This window comes from Mustela lutreola, chromosome 18 (assembly GCF_030435805.1).
Source record: "Mustela lutreola isolate mMusLut2 chromosome 18, mMusLut2.pri, whole genome shotgun sequence".
Lineage (NCBI taxonomy): Eukaryota > Metazoa > Chordata > Mammalia > Carnivora > Mustelidae > Mustela > Mustela lutreola.
Window position 1 is genome coordinate 23739309 of NC_081307.1, and position 18242 is coordinate 23757550.

At 45.1% G+C, this 18242-nt stretch overlaps 1 protein-coding gene across 1 annotated transcript in view; it reads left to right on the plus strand.

Annotated features, from left to right (window-relative positions):
• The first annotated feature begins 9224 nt into the window (after positions 1-9224).
• The window catches only part of LONRF1 (LON peptidase N-terminal domain and ring finger 1), a 37544-nt gene continuing 28526 nt past the window's right edge, over positions 9225-18242 (plus strand). Inside the window, exon 1 of the mRNA XM_059155877.1 lies at positions 9225-10041. Within this exon, the coding sequence (XP_059011860.1) occupies positions 9327-10041 (715 nt within the window). The 5' untranslated portion in view covers positions 9225-9326. The remainder of the gene's footprint in view (positions 10042-18242) is intronic.

The following is an 18242-nucleotide window of genomic DNA, read 5'->3' on the forward strand; positions in this document are numbered from 1 at the left end:
GGCTCTCAGGCTTCCATCCCATCCACTGAGTAGCTTTCACTCTGCAAGACTGAGAGGCGAGGTCTGCTGTGGGGCTTGTAACTGCTTCCGCCCCAGGCTTGCTGGTCATCTCTGCCCTACAGTGGCCACACGCATGCTACCCACAAGGGAGGGACCAGCAGCTCTTGTGGACATGCTGCAAGTATGCACTAGAAGCAAGCACATGAAGACCTTGAGGCCACAGCATAAGCACCTGTCACGGCCATGTGGGTTCCAATTCCTGCTGGATCCATGAGGCTATTCCTGCCGTTCTGTATTCATGCCAAATCTGCATTCAGTTGCCTCCTTGTCCACACCACCTTGCGGTGGTGCCTGTCATTACCACTGCCAGCAATTACCACCGCTGCCTCTCTGTCAGGAACTGTAGGCCTTGGGATTAGGAAAGGGTGTACTTCCGTGAGCATGGATCGTAATGACAGCAGGTGGCTTCAAACACCTCAGGGGTGATGTTGACCTCATGGTGATGCCCTTGTCCATGGGGCTCTGCCTCAAACACAGGTGTGTCCACTGTGTCTTCCCCTGGGTTGGCCTGGGTACAGCTGTAAGCCTCCATGGCGGTCTTGGGGGTAAACAAGATTTTCCTAATGGAAAAAAAAAAAAGATCCTTGTACCCAGGGCGGGGGCAGGGAGGCACAGCTGACAGTTAAAAATGTGGCCGGTGGCAAGCTTCAGGTGACACTGCGGTTTCTCATGACTTGGATGGCTATCTTTACAAACTTCAAGGGAAGGTGCCTGGTTAGCTCCCAGGTCTTAGTAGGCCGGTGGCCTCTTCTCTAGGTGTCTTCCACATCTGTCCTGCTTCTCCTAGCACGCAGCCAGCTGGGCCAGCATCACAGTATCAGGGCTTGCTGGGCTGGTGGATTCAAGGTTCAAGATCACCACCAGCATATGGTGTACCTCCATCACTTCTCTTTTGCTGATCTGGATAAAGGCTGTCTCAAAGATCCGTGGGTACTTGAATATAGCACACTCTCCCTTGGACAGTTGTCGCTCCCTTGTGTAGTTGTCGCTGCAGTGTCCCCGTGGAGGTAACACAAATAGTCATTACGCACTGCTTTCCGCTGTGTAATATGGGCAGGCTCGCTGCTCAGGGCTATCTTTTACCAAGACATCTCTCTGTGGGTCCTCCATACCTCCCTCACCACACCTCACAAGGCAGGCCACCAGCACTCCCCAGGTGGTGGTGACAGATGGCTGAGCCTGGTCTGTGCAGACCCCGTTTGGTTCCGGGGCTCTCCGAGAGGATCAGCCAAAAAGGTGTGGGCATGCTGATTACCTACCACTCAGCCCTTTGCAGCCAGCCCGGGACAAGCCTCCCCTAGCCGCCCCCTTGGTCTCCACCGCTGCTGATTGTCACCCTTCAATGTGAGCCAATCCCAAACGCGCCTTTCTCCGGAGCCTTCCTTACAACCAACCCCAGGGCCACCTTTAACCCTCTCTTGCCCATTGTGACCTACAGACGTCCCACCACCCTCCGTCCTCCTTCTGCCAGGGCAGACCCCTACGGGTAGGGACTCCACCCCGCAGACTCAAAGACCCCGCCCACAGCCGGGCGGAATTGCAGGCGCATGCGCAGACAGCGCCTTCTACAGGGACTGGCAAACCTCTGGGGGCGGGAGAAGGGGGCTTGTAATTACAAAGTTAAAGATTTCACACGTGGGCCCAAACTGCATCGTTTTCCACTGGAAAATTATCAAAAGGCAGGTGCTGTATTTGTTCAGAAATTACAGTCTTTCTGAGCTGGAAGGGACTTCAGAAATTATGTATTACAACCCCCTCATCTTACACAGAGTTGGAGTAACTTTTCCCACAGGCGCCCAGAATCCAGGAGGCTGACCCTCTGACTGAGATGCTTTTCGGCATCACGCAGTGTCTTTCAACTGACAGCATCTCTGCATTTGCAAACTCCTTATATATAGAAGTGGCATTTTTCCCCCCAGATAAACACAAAGCAAGTTTGATTTATCCTATGAACAAATCCAAAACATTCTTTGAAACGAGTTGTTTTAACAGATGTACGGTTGACCCTTGAAAACATGAGGGGGTGTAGGGGTGGGTAGGAGGCCTGACCCCTGCCTGTCTAAAAATCTGAGGATAACTTTTGACTGCCCCAAAACTTAACTATTGAGAGCCTACGGATAATATAAACATTCTATTAACGCACGTGTTATGTGTTATATGTATTATATACTGTATTCTTAAAGCAAGTAGAGGAAAGAAAATGTTATTAAGAAAATTATAAGGAGGAGAAAACACATTTATAGGACTGTACAGTATCTATGGAAAAAGAGTCTTCCTGGATGTGGACCTTCACAGCCCAAACGTACATTGTTTAAGGGTAAGTTGTAGATGGAAGCTTAGTGTTCACCGCTATTGAGAGCTGCATTTGAGCTATTTAGCTATATTTGGAATCAAGTAACTTGACTACATCAAATTTAGGAGAAACAAAAATGGAGGTGTTCTATCACTCAAAATGCCTCTTCTGCTCAGAAAGATTTGCTCTAAATCTGGAGGAGCACTTGCTATGGGATAGGCCTTAATTCTTTTAGGCCTGGGTTGATGTAATAAGGGAGATGATACAGTGATACCAGGATAAAGAAATCCTCCAAAGTTGAAGGCACTCAAAGCGAAGTCACCCTGGTAATAAATGGGTTTGCGGGAAGAAGCATTGGTTCCCTCCACACTGGATAAGAAGGATCGTCTAACAAATGAGTCAGAGTCAAAGATGTCAGGCCCTGAATTTTTACAAAGATCAGGGTCAGAATGAGATTAAAGTAGTGGCCAGAATTCTGGGAGTTCATAGGAGCTAGCCTGTTAAGAGGGAGAAGGGGTCGCCATAAAGCCATATACGTACCGGAACATACTCCCATGCTTCCCAGTTTACTTACAGCTCCAATCAAGACATTTTGGATTGTAAGCCAATTTATTCAGAGTTATTATGTGTTTGTGATTTGGTTTCATAAGGGAGCTAATGGGATGAATTAAGACATGACATAAGAATGTAAGAACGATCTTACGGGATTAGATCCCCAGACCATCCAGCCCAGTGTTCTCTTACTGACAGAAACACCAAAGGGTGAATCATGGGCAAGCATCACTGTCTTTCTGGGCTGACCTAAAACTTTGGTTGGGCCTGACTTCCCTTAGTAGTATTTTAATGTATCCATCATTCTTAAACTTGTTCAAAACTGTTTATTTTGGGGATAATAAGTTTTCCATACTGGATGACAGAGTCTGTGTTGTTTACTTAACTTATTTCCTGTAAGTCATAAGAATGTCTCTTCATCTAGCTATATCAGAGTTGCAAAAGGAATAGAAAAACATTCTTCTGTCTTCCCAAGGCCCTAAGCCAGCCTGGTCTAGAGCACACACTGGACACTGAATAAAGATGGTCTATAATACCTGTCCACCTGATACATTCCATATCTTCATCTTCCTCTGGTTTTCTCTTAACTTTCAACCTTAGCCTGGTGGCTCATTCCACCATTATCTCCTTGCCCTGACTCTCTCATCTGTATATTTTCATCTCCTGGTTGTGAACTCTTACCTGAAGTTATCCTGTCTCCTTTTTTGGAGAACTCGTGGACCATCTTAGGACACAGGTCATCTGACCTAAGCTACTCATAGCCTTCTTAACGTGCTGAGTCTCCTTCACCAACTCAAATGCCTACCCTCCCAAATAACTTATTTCAGTCTTTCAGAGGAAACTATACACATGTTCACTTTATACACATCATTCTTTCTTCTATGAATTCAATCTGAAATTTTTACAATTCAATAACTCCGATTCTAAAAAAGCCACCCAGGAGTTGAAAATGAGCCAGGCAAAAGTGCGTTGGAAGCCTTTATCCTCTGAGCCAGGTGTTAGTCTGACCAAACTGTATAATCTTGGGAATGTACAAATGAAATGAAACTGCATTGGAGGGGGACAGAAGTGGGGGTTCCTCTATAGTTCATGGGTATGATGAATTTATTAGCTTTCCAGGACATACGTGAATTTTCCAAAAGTATATTTGCTTGGTGCTGTCCACTAGGGTTAGGGATTCCTTTTCAAGTAAGCTGACATTGGAACTTTATTTCTACTTCTCTTTCTAAATATAATTACTCTTTTGTTAGATCCTGTCAGAGGAAACTGTGTTGCAGGTTTCATGCCACATGCTTAATTCCATAAACTTCACCCTCCCTGCTAGTAGTGGCACAATGACTGCACCAAAGCATTAGTGCTTTATAATTTTCAAATATTTAAAGCTTCATTTGCTATGTTAGGTGGTTTTACAGTCGACCCTTGAATAATGCAGAGGATAGAAGTACTGACCATCCCTTACAGTCAAAAACTCGTATAACTTTCAACACCCCTAACTTGACTGCCGATAGCCTACTGTTGACCAAAACCTTACCAATAACACAAACATTTGATTAACATATATACTGTATGTTCTATGTATTTAAACTGCATTCTCACAATAAAGTAAGCTAGAGCAAATATTATTAAGAAAACCATAAGAAAAAGATACATTTACAGTACTATCCTGTATCTATCAGAAGAAATCCACGTATAAGTGGGGACCTGCACAGTTCAAACTTGTGTTGTTCAACTATGCATTTCTTTGTTCTTCTGAGGTGCAAATACATATATAGTGTGGCTGAGTATAATTTTCTTTATATCTGTTTCCACTTGCAAGATTCTTATCTAAAGAATACCAAAACCAGTTGTGCTGTTTTAGTTGGAGAATGTTGGTGGCTTGGGCCAGGGTGACTGTGGGAGTGTGGAGCGAGGGAGGGACGGGGTGAAAGGTCATAGGGGGAGGGGGGCAGCAAGAAGGGGTCAGATTCTGGATATATTCTGAAGGCAGAACCCAAAAGATCTTTTGGCAGACCAGATGAGACGTATAAGAGGCAGAGAGGAGAAATGAAGAAAATCAATTGTCCTAGTGTGTTAGCGGTAAATATGTTTTCATCACTAACAAGAATGAAGACTATCAGGTGATAACATTAATTTGTCGGTGACTCATTCAACAAGGATTGTCCAGTGTCTTTTCAGTGCCCTAGGTCCTGGAGACACATCGGTGACCAGGATGGGCAGAAATCGCAGCTCTTCAGGAGTTTACATTCTCGAGAGTGGAGACAAATTATATATAAGGAGATGAGGATAAATGCTAAATGCATGGGGCAGGGTGCAGACAAGGAAGGAGAATAGAGAGGACCAGGGAAGTTCATATGTGGTTAGTTCTTAGAGCTTATTAAATAATATCTGGGATTTATTCCTGCATCTGTTTCTAACAGCTTGAACTGGGAAATATATTCATTTTATCAATTTGACTACCAATACAATAGAATATGGGTCACATACTTAGTATTTCTAGATTTATTACAGTATTGGAAAGAAGAATGAAGAATGGCGCCCAGGCTAAGTGTAGTGTGCTCCCTGAGCACACGTACAGTGTTACCCGTGAAGATAACAGAATATTTGAATAATGAGTAGCAAAGTACTTGCTTAGACAGTAGTCACTGCAGACAATTGGGTTTAGGTATCTACATAGCATCACCTCTATTTAACCTACTCAGGTTGTCCTCATTAGGGCTTTTCACTTAGAACACCATTATAGCAATCATATACTGTATTTTTAGCATCTTATATAAACTTCCCTACAAATGCCCAAGTTATATAACCACCCCCCCCCCCCGACTTTTCTCCAGCCTCTCAGAGACTTACAGTAGGGGCGAGGACATGTGCGTGATGGGAAGATCCCTGTTCTGGGATGGAAAATGCTCACATCCTAGAGGCTGGTTCCCCTTTCCCTGGACGGGGCTGGGTGTGTATCTGCAAAATGTGCTTCCTGATACCCACTTCTATTCTCAGCCTTGCCTCTGCTGTTACATTTTCATGTAACAGGTGTCACGTTGCTGTGTTCCTGAGCTTGGAAGGCTCTCTGCCTCCTGTCAGTTGTGTTCCAACAAACCCCTGGGGCTCAGCTCCAGAGGCAGAGGCACCTGAGAGATGGTTCTAGTTCCCTCATTTCACAGATGGCAAATGAGGCTCAGGGAGGCCCGCTGACTTCCTCCCAGAGAGAGAGCACAAAAATGGGCAGCCCTAGGTCCCCGGATTGCCCCTCTGGGAGGACTTCCGTTAAACCAGGAGTTTTGCAGATTTTAGTGTTCTCATACACATAAAATTAGGGCTATGTGAGAGGTGGTCTCTGAAGACCCTTTTATCTGTGCATTATGGTCAGATATGCTACTGGGTGTGTACTGATTATATTGGACTTTAGAGTTCACTGTGTTCCATGCAGTGGCTAGAATGTTACCAGGAAGAGGACATAATTTTGCTTGGCTCTTTAAAGCTTAAATTCAGTTTTTCTTTTTTAATGGTAAGAATGTGAAGAAACAAATGGTAAATTCACCCACGGCAAAAAAAAAAAAAAAGAAAGAAAGAAAGAAAAAAAAAAAAAAGAGGCTCAAATACACATCTTCAGCTGACTCATGTCCAGGAAAAGCACTATGTTACGTTATTCTTAAATAGGAGTTTACCTAACTATATCAGGAAAAGTCTCCTTCTGGTGTGGCTGAGGAGGGGGAAGGGCAGGGATACGGAGGGAATGATGGTGATAAGCATTTTCCAAATTAGGAAACAGATATGCTTTTCTTCTTACTCTCTTACATAACTGATCTATTTTAGAAGACAACACTAAAAAACTGAAATGAAATACAAATCTCATGATTTTACTACTTTGTTAGCAAAGACAGAAGCAAGTAATGCTCGCAGGAAAAGAGGGGAGAGCTTCCCCCCAGTGCTCTCCTTCCTGCCAGGGCGCTGTTCTCTGCGCTCCCCTGGGGGTTCCCTCTCCTCCACCGCAGCCTCCCGGGCGAGCCAGAGACCAAAGTCTGAATTTTAGAAAATGAATGAAGAAAGGGACTCATTTTTCTCTTCTCTTCCTTTAAAAGGCAGTCACATCAAAGTGCATACCTCTCCTCTTTTGGTGGCACAGAATGATGGAAGACTGACCTGTCTACAGCCGGTGATTGTTTTGCCCCAGACTTCCTGTTTCAGAGGGAAATTGTGCAGCACACAAAGGCGAGAGAGGCGGTACAGCCTCTTACATAAATAAGTTACATAAATGAGAACCAGTTATGTAAATGTATAAACCAGCAAACATGAATTATAACCATTCACAAATGCCAAGGAGATCACGGCAAGATTCCTCCCACGGTACCATTTTTTTCCCCTCTCACATTATTGCAACTGTACCATTTTATTTCACACCAGAATCAGATGTAGTTATCTGTCACATTTATTAGGGAAAGAAACTCCAAAGGACGGATGATACTTCACACTACTTTCTGAACCACACATTTTACTTGGGGGGGAAATTCCATAAGAAAACCTGATTTGAACTATATATAAGATTTATCAATTTATACTTCATGTGTAATCATGAACACATGCATTAAGTATTTACTAATGTACATTTTGCCAGCTGCTGGAATGTATGTATCACAAAAAGTCAATGTCCATATATATATGGATATTTGTTTTACCAGTTATGGTTTCAAGTCTCAAATGAGAATGTGGGCATCTGACTAAAGTCATTTTTAATAATATTGAGGGAAGGTGGTAATATGGGGGGGCGAGGATTAAATTCAAGGTTATGCGTATGATTTAATCCCAATCTTCCCCACCTCAAATGATTGAGGAGCTGCTCCTTGTTTCTTGGCTACAGTTTCAGGTGAGGTGTGAATGGTAAATGAGGCTGTTCCCTCTGCACCCTGTCAGGAGTGGGAACCTCAGCTTTTCCCCAGCTAGCTTTTTCCTTGTTCCTTTTGGGGCAATATAGCTGCATCTTTTCTGAAGTCACAGAATTTGCTCATTGTGTAGTAGAAACATATGTAACTCAAAAAGCAGTTTTGAGCCTAACTGCCTGTTCCATATAAAGAAGGATGCTAATTAAACCTTTGCCAATTTCAGGCATAGCAGGCTCAGGTTAACATTTCATTTACCAACTTCCTTGATTTTGAAAATCTTGTGTAATATATTTCTAAGATCTAACACAGTAACCTAACAGTGAAATGAGAGTAGGAAGCAGAGCCTCTGTATATTATTAGCTGTGTGATTTGGGGCAGGTAACCTTCCCTCTCTGGGCCATTGCTTCTAACCATCTGAAAAAGGACTGAAAGTTCTAAGTCACTTCCAGTAGTAAGTAACAATCTAGTGGCCTCTAATCAAATCTGTATTTTTAGCTGAGAGCTTTAAACTCTGACATCAAGTTTAAAGGAAATATAGTCCGTTATATAAAACCCAGATCTTTTTTTTTTTTTCTTCCATTGGCAGTACTGCAGACCCTGCTTGGGTTGTAGTGTTATTGTGACTGACATATGAAAACTATTTTATCTTGGTGGTTTCTCTTTAAAAATGTCAAATATAGGGCTTAGCCAGCTTTACAGCGTTGAATGAGATGTGAAGAGTACCATCTGACACCTTGGGAACTTGTGGGCTTCCTTCCTGGAAGTGGGGGTGTGAAAGGTCACAGTAACTTGCCACTGAAGGGAGTCGGCTCAGGAACGTGGATGGGGTCATTTCGTCTCTAAAGTTGACCTAGCCTAGACTTGAGGCGGCACTAAGTCATCAGACCGACTTTGCGCGTTCTTAGGTCTTCTGCCTCTACATGTCCATCTGCAACTTGGGTGTAAAGAAAATGCAGACCTGCACCTGACATCTTCACCGGGAAGCTCCCACCGGCCAGGAAGAGAGGGCGGGTCCCCACTCAGGACGCCGGCCATGTCAGGGGAGTGCTGGCGATCTGGGCTTTAGTCCCGGGAGGCCAGCCGCCGGCAGAAAAGTACCGACCAGGCAGGCATTAGGAGAGAAGCCTTGGCAGGTGAGGGTACGCGTCCAGCGGAAAGGCGAGGTGGGTGGAGGCCCGGGCTCCTGGGGGCTTTGTTCAATTACAAGCCAGGCCCCTGTTTCAGGAGAAGCCAATTAGATCCCCGCTGGGGGATCATCTGACCTCGGGTTCCTCCCCAGGAGGGGCTTCGGAAGGGGCGGGGCCAGGCTGTAGGCTCCTCCGGGACCCGGGGCGCAGGCCGTGCGGGGGAGTCCCGGGCGCTTCAGCCACGCTCCGCCCCGCCCCGCGCCCGCCAGGCCCCGCCCCCGGGGCTTCCCGGGCGCGCGCCGCCCCGCTGTGTCCGCGCGCCACGCCCCCCAGCTCGCGGGCCGCGTGCGGAGCCGCGCGCCCCGGAGGCTCCGCGACCGTGGCGGCGGGCGGCGGCGGCGGAGCAGCCCTCCGCGGGCCATGTCTTCTCCGGACGTGGCGAGGAGCTCCCCAGGAGGGAGCCGGGAGATGGCCCCCACGCCGCGGAGCCGGGGCCGGTTCTGGGAAGTGGGCGGCGGCAGCGGCGACCGGCTGGAGCGCGCGGCGGCGGAGTCGGAGCGCTGGGAGCTGCTGCTCCGCCGCGGCGAGCTGCTGGCGCTGGGCGGCCACCTGAAGGGAGCGCTGGAGGCGTACGCGGCGGCGCTGCGCCGCGGGGCCCCGGTCAGGCCCGAGTGCCTCGGCACCCTGGTGGACTGCCTGGTGCTCAACTACCGGCTCCGCCACGGGCTGGGCTGGAGCGCGACCCTGGCAGCGGGCGCAGACCTCGGTGCCGGCGGGTTGCTCAGCTGCCTGGGCTGCCGGGGCTTCCTGAGCGAGCCTGTGACCGTGCCCTGTGGCCACAGCTACTGCCGTCGCTGCCTGCGGAGAGAGCTCCGCGCCCGCTGCCGCCTCTGCCGGGACCGGCTGCCGCCTGCCGCCGCCACTGATGCTGAGGGCACCACCCCGCGGCCGCCGCCTCTGGCCGCCGCCATCGCCGCCTCGGGCTTCAGAACCAGCGTCGTCCTCAACCACCTGGCCGAGAAGTGGTTCCCGGGCCAGCGGGAGCGAGCCCGCGCGGCTGGCCGGCTCGGGGAGCTGCTGCACCAGGGGCGCTACCGGGAGGCCCTGGCCGCCGCCTGCGAGGCGCTGCGAGCAGGTGACCGCGCGGGGATGCGGCGTGGGCCCGGCCGACCCCACCCTCCTTTCCCCGACGGCCCGGCTACCCGGAGCTCGTCTGCGCCCCAGGGAGACTTCGCTGCCTCCCCGAGGCCGCCCGACTCCCGCTTGTAGGGTTTCGGGGTCCTGGAGGGTGTGGGAGGGGGCGGCGCCCCGGGGTGCTTCGGTCACAATGGGGATCGCCTTCGGAGCCGAGTGTGACGCGGCGCGGGGAGGGGCGCACAGGCTCGGGGTTCCCTCGGCCGCGGCCTTGCGGTCAGGAGGGAGCGTCCCGAGCGGAGCGGGTGGTCGGGGCGAGGCCGCGGGAGCGCGGGATGGGGTGGAAGTTGGGCGAGCCGGAGCGACCGCTCGCTTCCTGCCGCGCTCTTTCCTGTAATTGGCCCGCCAGGCCGGGCCGGGCCGGGTCCGCCGCGGGCACACGACAGCCGGGGCGGGGAGAGGATCCCTCCGGCCGAGGCTGGGCGTGCAACGTTTACGGTCGTACCCCACAAAAGTCACTGGGGCAATTGGAAGCCGCGGGAGGGCAGAATTGCATAAGCTGGGTGGGGGGGGGGGTTGTGTAACGGGTGACGTCCGGTGGGCGTGGCGGGAGCTCGGCGCCGGCACCCAGCTCCGGGAGGCCCCGCCGGCCGCTGGGCTTGGGGCGGGTGTCGGAGCTGCTCGGGGGTGTCCAGGCTTACCTGAAAATGCCGGTTTACCTCTCTATTCCCGGATCACACTTATTTCGTAAATACACGTGGCTTACTTTTCGAATACCTCTAGTTTCACGGTCAAGATGAAGGGGTAGTCTCTGATGAGTTCTTAGACACCCTTGTTTGCCTTTCCACACTGGATCAAGATGTAGGGAAAAGCCTTTTAGATCTTTGGTCTGTTTCTTCTCCTCCAAGAAGCAGCTTCGGCTTCCTAACCTAGGTTAGCACTTTTTAAGATGGTTTTAGGCTGTGGAAAGGGACACTGCCAGACTCTTCTAGGGAGAATAAAGAGTTCTATAAATCGGTGGTTTCCCCACCCGGGGGGCGGGGATTTTACCCCCCAGGAGGCATTATCTAGAGCGGTGTCTGGTAATACCTGGAGACATTTTTGACTGCCACCGATTGTGGGAGTAGTGCTGGTACATCTCGTGGGTAGGGGCTGGGGATGCCGCTAAACATTGGAGAGAGCACCGGACAGCCTCCCACACAGTTACCAGCCCCCCAATGTCAACAGTGTCACTGTTACGTTTTGTGTTAAATAAGCCTATTTCAAAATTGGTGTCTTTATTGGCATGAAATAATGCTGGAGAGAATAATCCTGGAGAAAGACATCTAAAATATAAACGGATATTATCAGGTAAATTTATAAACTGTTTAACTGAAACTCTCTTTTTTTTGTGGGATTTTTTTTTTTTTAATCCTAGGTGCTTAGTCATTTCGAATAGTGACAGTATACTATTTAATAATACCTTTAGAGTTCAAAACATAAACTTGGCATATTTTCATAGTCTTTCAGAATCTTTATGGGAAGTGTAGGTAGTTATAAAATGGAGTAGAATGATAGACCCAGAACAAAAGAGAACTAGTTGGAGTACAAAATTCTGATACAGACAGCTCCGCCTTTCTGGGTAGTTTGAGTGAGGAAGTGCAGACCATCTAGGCCACAGTCTTCATTAAAAAAAAAAAAAAAAATGAAGCCCAAGCTAGGGCAGTGAAATGACTTGTCTACAGTCACACAGCTAGCTGGTTGTAGAGGCAACATTGTATCATCCGTTTCTCCTGTTGCACCAGGGTTGGTCCTGGCTTTATAGCTCAACCATTGAAAATGTTTAACCAATTCCCAGGGGAGTTTTGTCGCTAGTATAAAATAAAGGCTGAAACTTACTGATAGCACTATAAGGCATTAAATACTGCACTCTGTAAGAATTTAATCAGGACTTACTAGGAATTCAGGTCTGAGTCTACAGAACAGTGCACACATTTACTATTAGGTTTGGCTTAATGTTCTATAACAAGTAATCTTTTTAATTAAGGAAGATTTGGGCCTTGGATTGAGGATATTATTTTTAACAGAAAAAAAACCCATATCTGCTTTCCTTTTGTAAAGACAATTTGCATGGTCAGCACATGGGAATTTTGCCTGTTCAGCCACTGAAATCTTACTAGTGTGGAACTAGAACTCAAGTCTTCCTTCACCTCATTAACCTATTTTTTCCCTCTTCTGAGGTCTTTGAAAAATCATTAATTTCATACTCAAAAATGTATCTGAATGTTAGTAACAAGGTTAAGTTTTTTGATACCATAAATTTTTAGTTCAACATAGGAGGGGAAAAAATCTTAAGAGTTTAACAAATTGTAGTTGGTGAAACATAGATATCAAGTGTTCTAACAATTTGGAGGTGAATAAACAATTTATGGAGGTGAATAAAAATGTTCAGTAGGGTTATAAATCTGTAGTTAGGCTTTAACTTTTTCAGTGTCAGCTAGTTAACTAGATAGGCGTTTGAAATGTGTTTATATAATTGTACAGTTGTAGCTCCCCATGCTACTTTTCATTACTGAAAGACCTTCACTGTAATTTCTTTTTAGAATTCTTATCATGAAAAACGAAATACTATTAACTAGAAAAAGAATCTAGTCTGCAGTTAGCCCACACCTGTTCCAGTTTATCCCTGTTGACAAGAAAAGAAGGCTTGAAAACCTTTTTCCAAAATCAGAAGTTTCCCATTGAGATTACATAAGTTTCTGTTGAATTGAAATATATTCAGATAACATTTAATCTATTGATCTTTTGGTATTAACTCAGATGTTTCATAACTTTCTGTCTCTTTAGTTTAGGGCTATTGTGTAAAAGTCTCTTCTGTGTTGAGTCTTTATACTTATTGAAATTATCCCAGTTTGCTATGCTGTGTTCCCTTTAATTTTTAATGAGTTTTTACACTGACTTGCCTCTTCCCCATATATACCCCCCCTCCCAAAAGAAGACAAAAGAACATTGTAAATTACAGTTTGAACTGTTCTTGTTTTTTTAAAGAATGTCATTCAGGGGAGAGCAGTTAATTTAAAATACTTGTACATTTTTGTCTTTAGTATTAATTATGTAGTTCTTGCATATTATCAAGCATTAAAAAAATTATTTAATCATTTGATCTTCACAAAGAATCCTGTGGAATACCCTTACCTCAGAAGGAAATTGAGGCAGCTGTCATTCGGGTGCAGGATGGCCTAGTGGTTAAAGCTGTACACCTTGGCAGCTGACTGCCTGGGCGTGTGTCCCAGCGCAGCCCTCCACTTAACTCTCTGACCTTGGGCCTGTTGTCTGACCTTACTGTTTTGGTTTCCTTATTTGAAAAGCGAGAATATCTGGTAGATAGATAACTCCCAGATGGATCACAGTAGGTTAACAACTACCTAGAGGTGTTAGGAGAACTGAGATGTAAAATGCTTTGAATGGTACCTGACAGAGTAATGCCTGGTAAATATTAGTTTAAAAATTTTAGGGGTGCCTGGGTGGCTCAGTGCGTTGGGCATCTGCCTTATGCTCAGGTAGTGATCTCAGGGTCCTGGGATACAGCTCCTAATTGGGGAGCTGGGCTCCCTGCTTCTCCCGCTGCCCCCTCCTCCCCCTGCTCATGCTCTCTCTCAGGCTCTTGCTTTCTCTCAAATAAAATCTTTAAAAAATATATTTTTTAAATGTAAAAGCTGTGCTGCAACTAGATGATTTAGCTACAATTAAAATCTAAATTTTATGACATCAAGTCCTGTTCTGTTCTCTCTCCCACATTAATAATATTACCAGCGTGAGGGTTAAATCCTGATTCTAGCCTATATATGTGAGTTAGTAGTGACATTTTAGCATCCATCAATAAAGTACAGATCCTGAAAGGCTTTAGTTATAAAAAGATGAGCCAAATTGTAGGTAAATGCTGAATACACTTACAGAAACTGTAAAGGTGTTTAATATCTTAACTAGGTTAAGGTAAAGAGATTTAAATTGATTTAATCAGTAAACTTAGTATGTCCTAACTTACTCTGTAAAACACTTGAAACAGTAAACATTGACATTTACTTGGTGTTTCATAGTGCAGAAAATATTTTCTTTTCCATTATCTTAACTGATCCTTACAAAAGATCATGCGAGGTAGAAGGGCAACTTGAGCATTCCTAGCTCCGAGACTGAAGAAGAGAGCTCCAAGAATTTTAAGTGCCTTTCTTGAGGCAAGCAAATAAGCAAGTTAGAACTGAAAGCAGAAGCACCAAGTGTGTGGATGTTGCTTCTAAGACTCAAATTGATTTTAAAAATTAGCATATAAATCCTGAATCTCACGTATTCTTATTCGGCAGGTTTTTACTGAGGACTTACTACATACGTGTTATGTTTTAGTTGCTGAAAATAGAGAAGTGGACAAAATAAAGACCCTGTCCTTATGGAGTTTATATTTTTTTTATTTCATTTGAAATCACAGCAAACTTGTATTTATTGAAAAGGGGCTTATTGCTTACTTGACCTCTGACAAATCGAGCCCGTATGCAGTACATTTCTGATTCACCCTTTTTTTAAAATCAGAAGTCATGTTAAGGATTTTTGTGATGCCTCAGGGTCATTACAAAGACCAGTTACAGTGGCAGATTCTTACTGATATAGAAGATGGGAAAACAGGTTATGTAAATATTAAGTGTTCTGTTCATTTCTTTTCTTTGTTCATCAAACAATGCAGAATTTACCAAAACTCTTGTTATATTAGATTTCTACTTATTTGTATATAAACCTTTGGTGTATTCAGAATTTGTTTTTCTATGTAGTGGAATATTCTAAGAGGCTTAGATACATTCAAGTGAAAATTTAAATGGGTTTATATAGTATCCCATGCCTTGCATTGTAAAGATATTTTTTCAAAATTGTTACTATGTTTAACTGTAGGTGAATGACTTAGGCTCTAAAATGCAAGACAGAAACTTCTGTTCAAATTCCACCCCCTCCCCCCCTTTGGTCAGATGGGATCAGTCTGGTCCCCCCACTTCCCCTCCTTTTGTCCGGTTTACACTACCAATCCCTAAAGATGTTTGTCACGCAGCAAAGATTTATTTGGGGAAGAGAAAGGAAAACACTCTAATACCTTGTATCAAGAGCTAATCTCATTGCTATTCAACTTATTTTGAAACATTTTATAATAGTAACAGTACCTATTATTTATTATTTGTGTGCCAGGCATTGTGTTAATGTCTGCGTAGTCCTTACAACTGTCTTACGGCATAGGTGTCACCAGCATTGTATAGGTCAGGAGCCAGATGAATAAAGAGTAAGGTAAACTGTTCAACCTGGGATCTAAACTCAGATGCTCTGAATCCAATGGTTAATGCCAGACTATCCCATTCATAGTATACCAGTAATCAATCACTAATAACTTGTCAACTGGTGGCTTTCAGTTTAAAGATTTATTTTAGAAAGAGAGAGCATGAGGTGGGGGGGGGGGGGAGGGCAGAGGCAAGAGGATGAGGCCAGAGTGCATCCCAAGCAGACTCCTTGGCTGAGCGTGGAGTCCAGGTGGGGGTCCCGATTTCAGGACCCTGAGATCATGAGTTGAAATCAAGAGTCAGCCTCTTCACCCACTGAGCCACCCAAGTGGCTTCTATGATAACCAAGCCCTACAATACTGAACTTGAAAAAGTGACAGAAGAAAAGAAATTTGGCATTTTGGTTGGCCACTGAGGTTGTTGAAACAGCTCAACATACAAATCTAAGAAAAAGGCACTCAGAGGAATGAGTAAAAGATTATGAATGTGGAATGTTTATTCTTATGCATAAACAATGTAGCCAGTAAATATATAGTTTTAAAGGTCAGACTTACTGAAGAAATGCACATTAAAACAATGCTTTTTTGTATTTTTCTAGGAAACAAAAATACACAGCTTGTGGGAATGTAAAAATAAGTTTTTATAAAAGGGCCAGCAGAATGTATTGAAACTTTGAATATATAATTTTCTACACAGCCATTCAACTTTCTAGACTAAGGAAATAGATATATAAAGGCATACAGATGTTCCTTGTAGTACCTCCTTTTTTTTTTTTTTTTTTTAAATAAAAGATTTATTTTAGCACACAAATGGGGAGGTGGGGCAGAGGGAGAGAATTTCAAGCACGTTCCTGCTGAGTGTGGAGCCTGAGGCTGGGCTCCATCCCAGGACCCTAAGGTCATTACCTGAGCAGAAATCAAGAGTAGGACCATCAACCAAGCCACCCAGGGGTCCCTGTAGTACGCTTTATATTAGCAAACATTAGAAGTAAAAACTGCTGAGTAGTGTATTTTGAAATAGATTGTGAATATGGTAGGATATTTTGCAACCATTAAAAACCATGTGGATTTAATTACAGTGACCAAAAAGCAGGTCGTAAACTGTATATAGGGTAGAGTTCATAAAACTGTAAAATTAAAAATGTAATCTACACACATAGGAAAAACTGGCCAACACTGGTTATTTCTTTATGGTGGGAACATTTCTTAATTAAAAATTTCTTTCTTAATATGTAGGTTTTTCAAATTGTGTAAGTAAACATTTTTATAATCTGAAAAAAAGTTTCTTGAAGATGAACTAAGGAAACTACCTTAGGATTGGAACAAGGATGATTAATGGGGATTCTGAAGAGCTCTCCTCGGCCCCTGAAATGCCTCGGCCGCTTAAGACCTGCTTTCCTCAGATGTGAAGCAGAATTTTATCTCCGTTTTTTTATTTGCCTGGTGACTGGCCATATTACTGGGTCTAAGAGAAGAGAAAATGGGAGCGTGCATTAAGGAGCATAAGGGGACAGATTTTAATGAAGTTTCCCTTGTTCAGCAAACATTTAGCAAAGCCAGGATTTGAGGACACAAAGACAGGAAATAATGGAGAGAGCTCAAAAATAGATTTTAGACCGAATGCAGTGCACATACAGTGAAGGGACACAGTCATAATAGCCAACATTTATAATGGACCAAGCCCTGTGCTGGGTGTTTTGTATATATTAACTTATTCTTGAGTAATACTGTGAGGTAAATACTGTTATTTGCAGAGGTGAACAGCAAGAACTCTCGGGCCAGACTGCCTGAGCAAGAATCTTTAAGCCACCACTTCCTAGCTTTTTGATCTTGGGCAAATTGCTTAAACTGTGTCCAGTCTCCTTATCTGGGAAAATGTGCCAGACCCACATAGGATTGTTTGGAAGGTTGCAAATCATAGGAAGTGGTGTTTCTTAAATAAAAATAAATTTGGGGAAACACTCTCAATTTTGTAGTTGAGGAAACAGGTACCAGAGGTGTTTGGCTGTCTGCCCCAGGCGCAGTGAGTGGAGGGGCCAGAAGTTGAACCCAGCAGTGTGAGAACCTCAGAGCTCCTGTTCTTGATCCGCAGTGATGTGCCAAGTGAGGGTAGACTCAGAAGAAAGCATCTTGAGAAAGAGATTGGTGAGCTGAGTCCCGATTGGTTGCAAAATAGTTTCCCAGACCAAGGGGAGGTGCGGTATTGAAGTAGAGCTCTGCCAAGGAGAGAGGTCTGTGAGCAAAGGAAGGAGGCATGAACTAGAACGGCAGACGTGGGGCAGGCTGAGTTTAGGTATTACTGGAACCTCAAATGGGAGCTGGATAATGATAGGAAGTGAGGCTGGAGAGGGGCAGGCGCCAGGTGTGTAGGAATTTGCGTGTTGTACTAATAGACCCACCTGATCTTTTGGATGGTGAGGATATAGGTAGGGGAAGACTGGAGGCAGGGAGAGCAGTTAGCAAGCTCTTGCAAAAATCTTAAGAGATTTAGATCCAGACCCTTATGTAAGGCTGTTAGCAGAAAGATTGGAAAAGACCGGGGACAGATTTGAGAATTATAGGAAGTAAAATTGACAAAATTGGGGATTTGATTTGGGAAGTCAGTGGTTTTACTAGTAGAGAATACAGTGAAAAGACTTTTTTTTTTTTTTTTTTTAAGATTTTATTCATTTGAGGGAGAGAGCACAAGCAGGGGGAGGGGCAGAGGGAGAGAGAGAAGCAGTCTCACTGAGCAGGGAGTCCACTGTGGGGCTCCATCCCAGGACTCTGGGATCATGACCTGAGCTGAAGGCAGACACTTAACCCACAGAGCCACCCAGGTACCCCAAGATCTTTTTTTTTTTTTTAAATGGAAATGCACTGAGTGTGTGAAAATTATAGCAGGCAGTTGGAAATTTGGTGAATCTGAAGGCAGG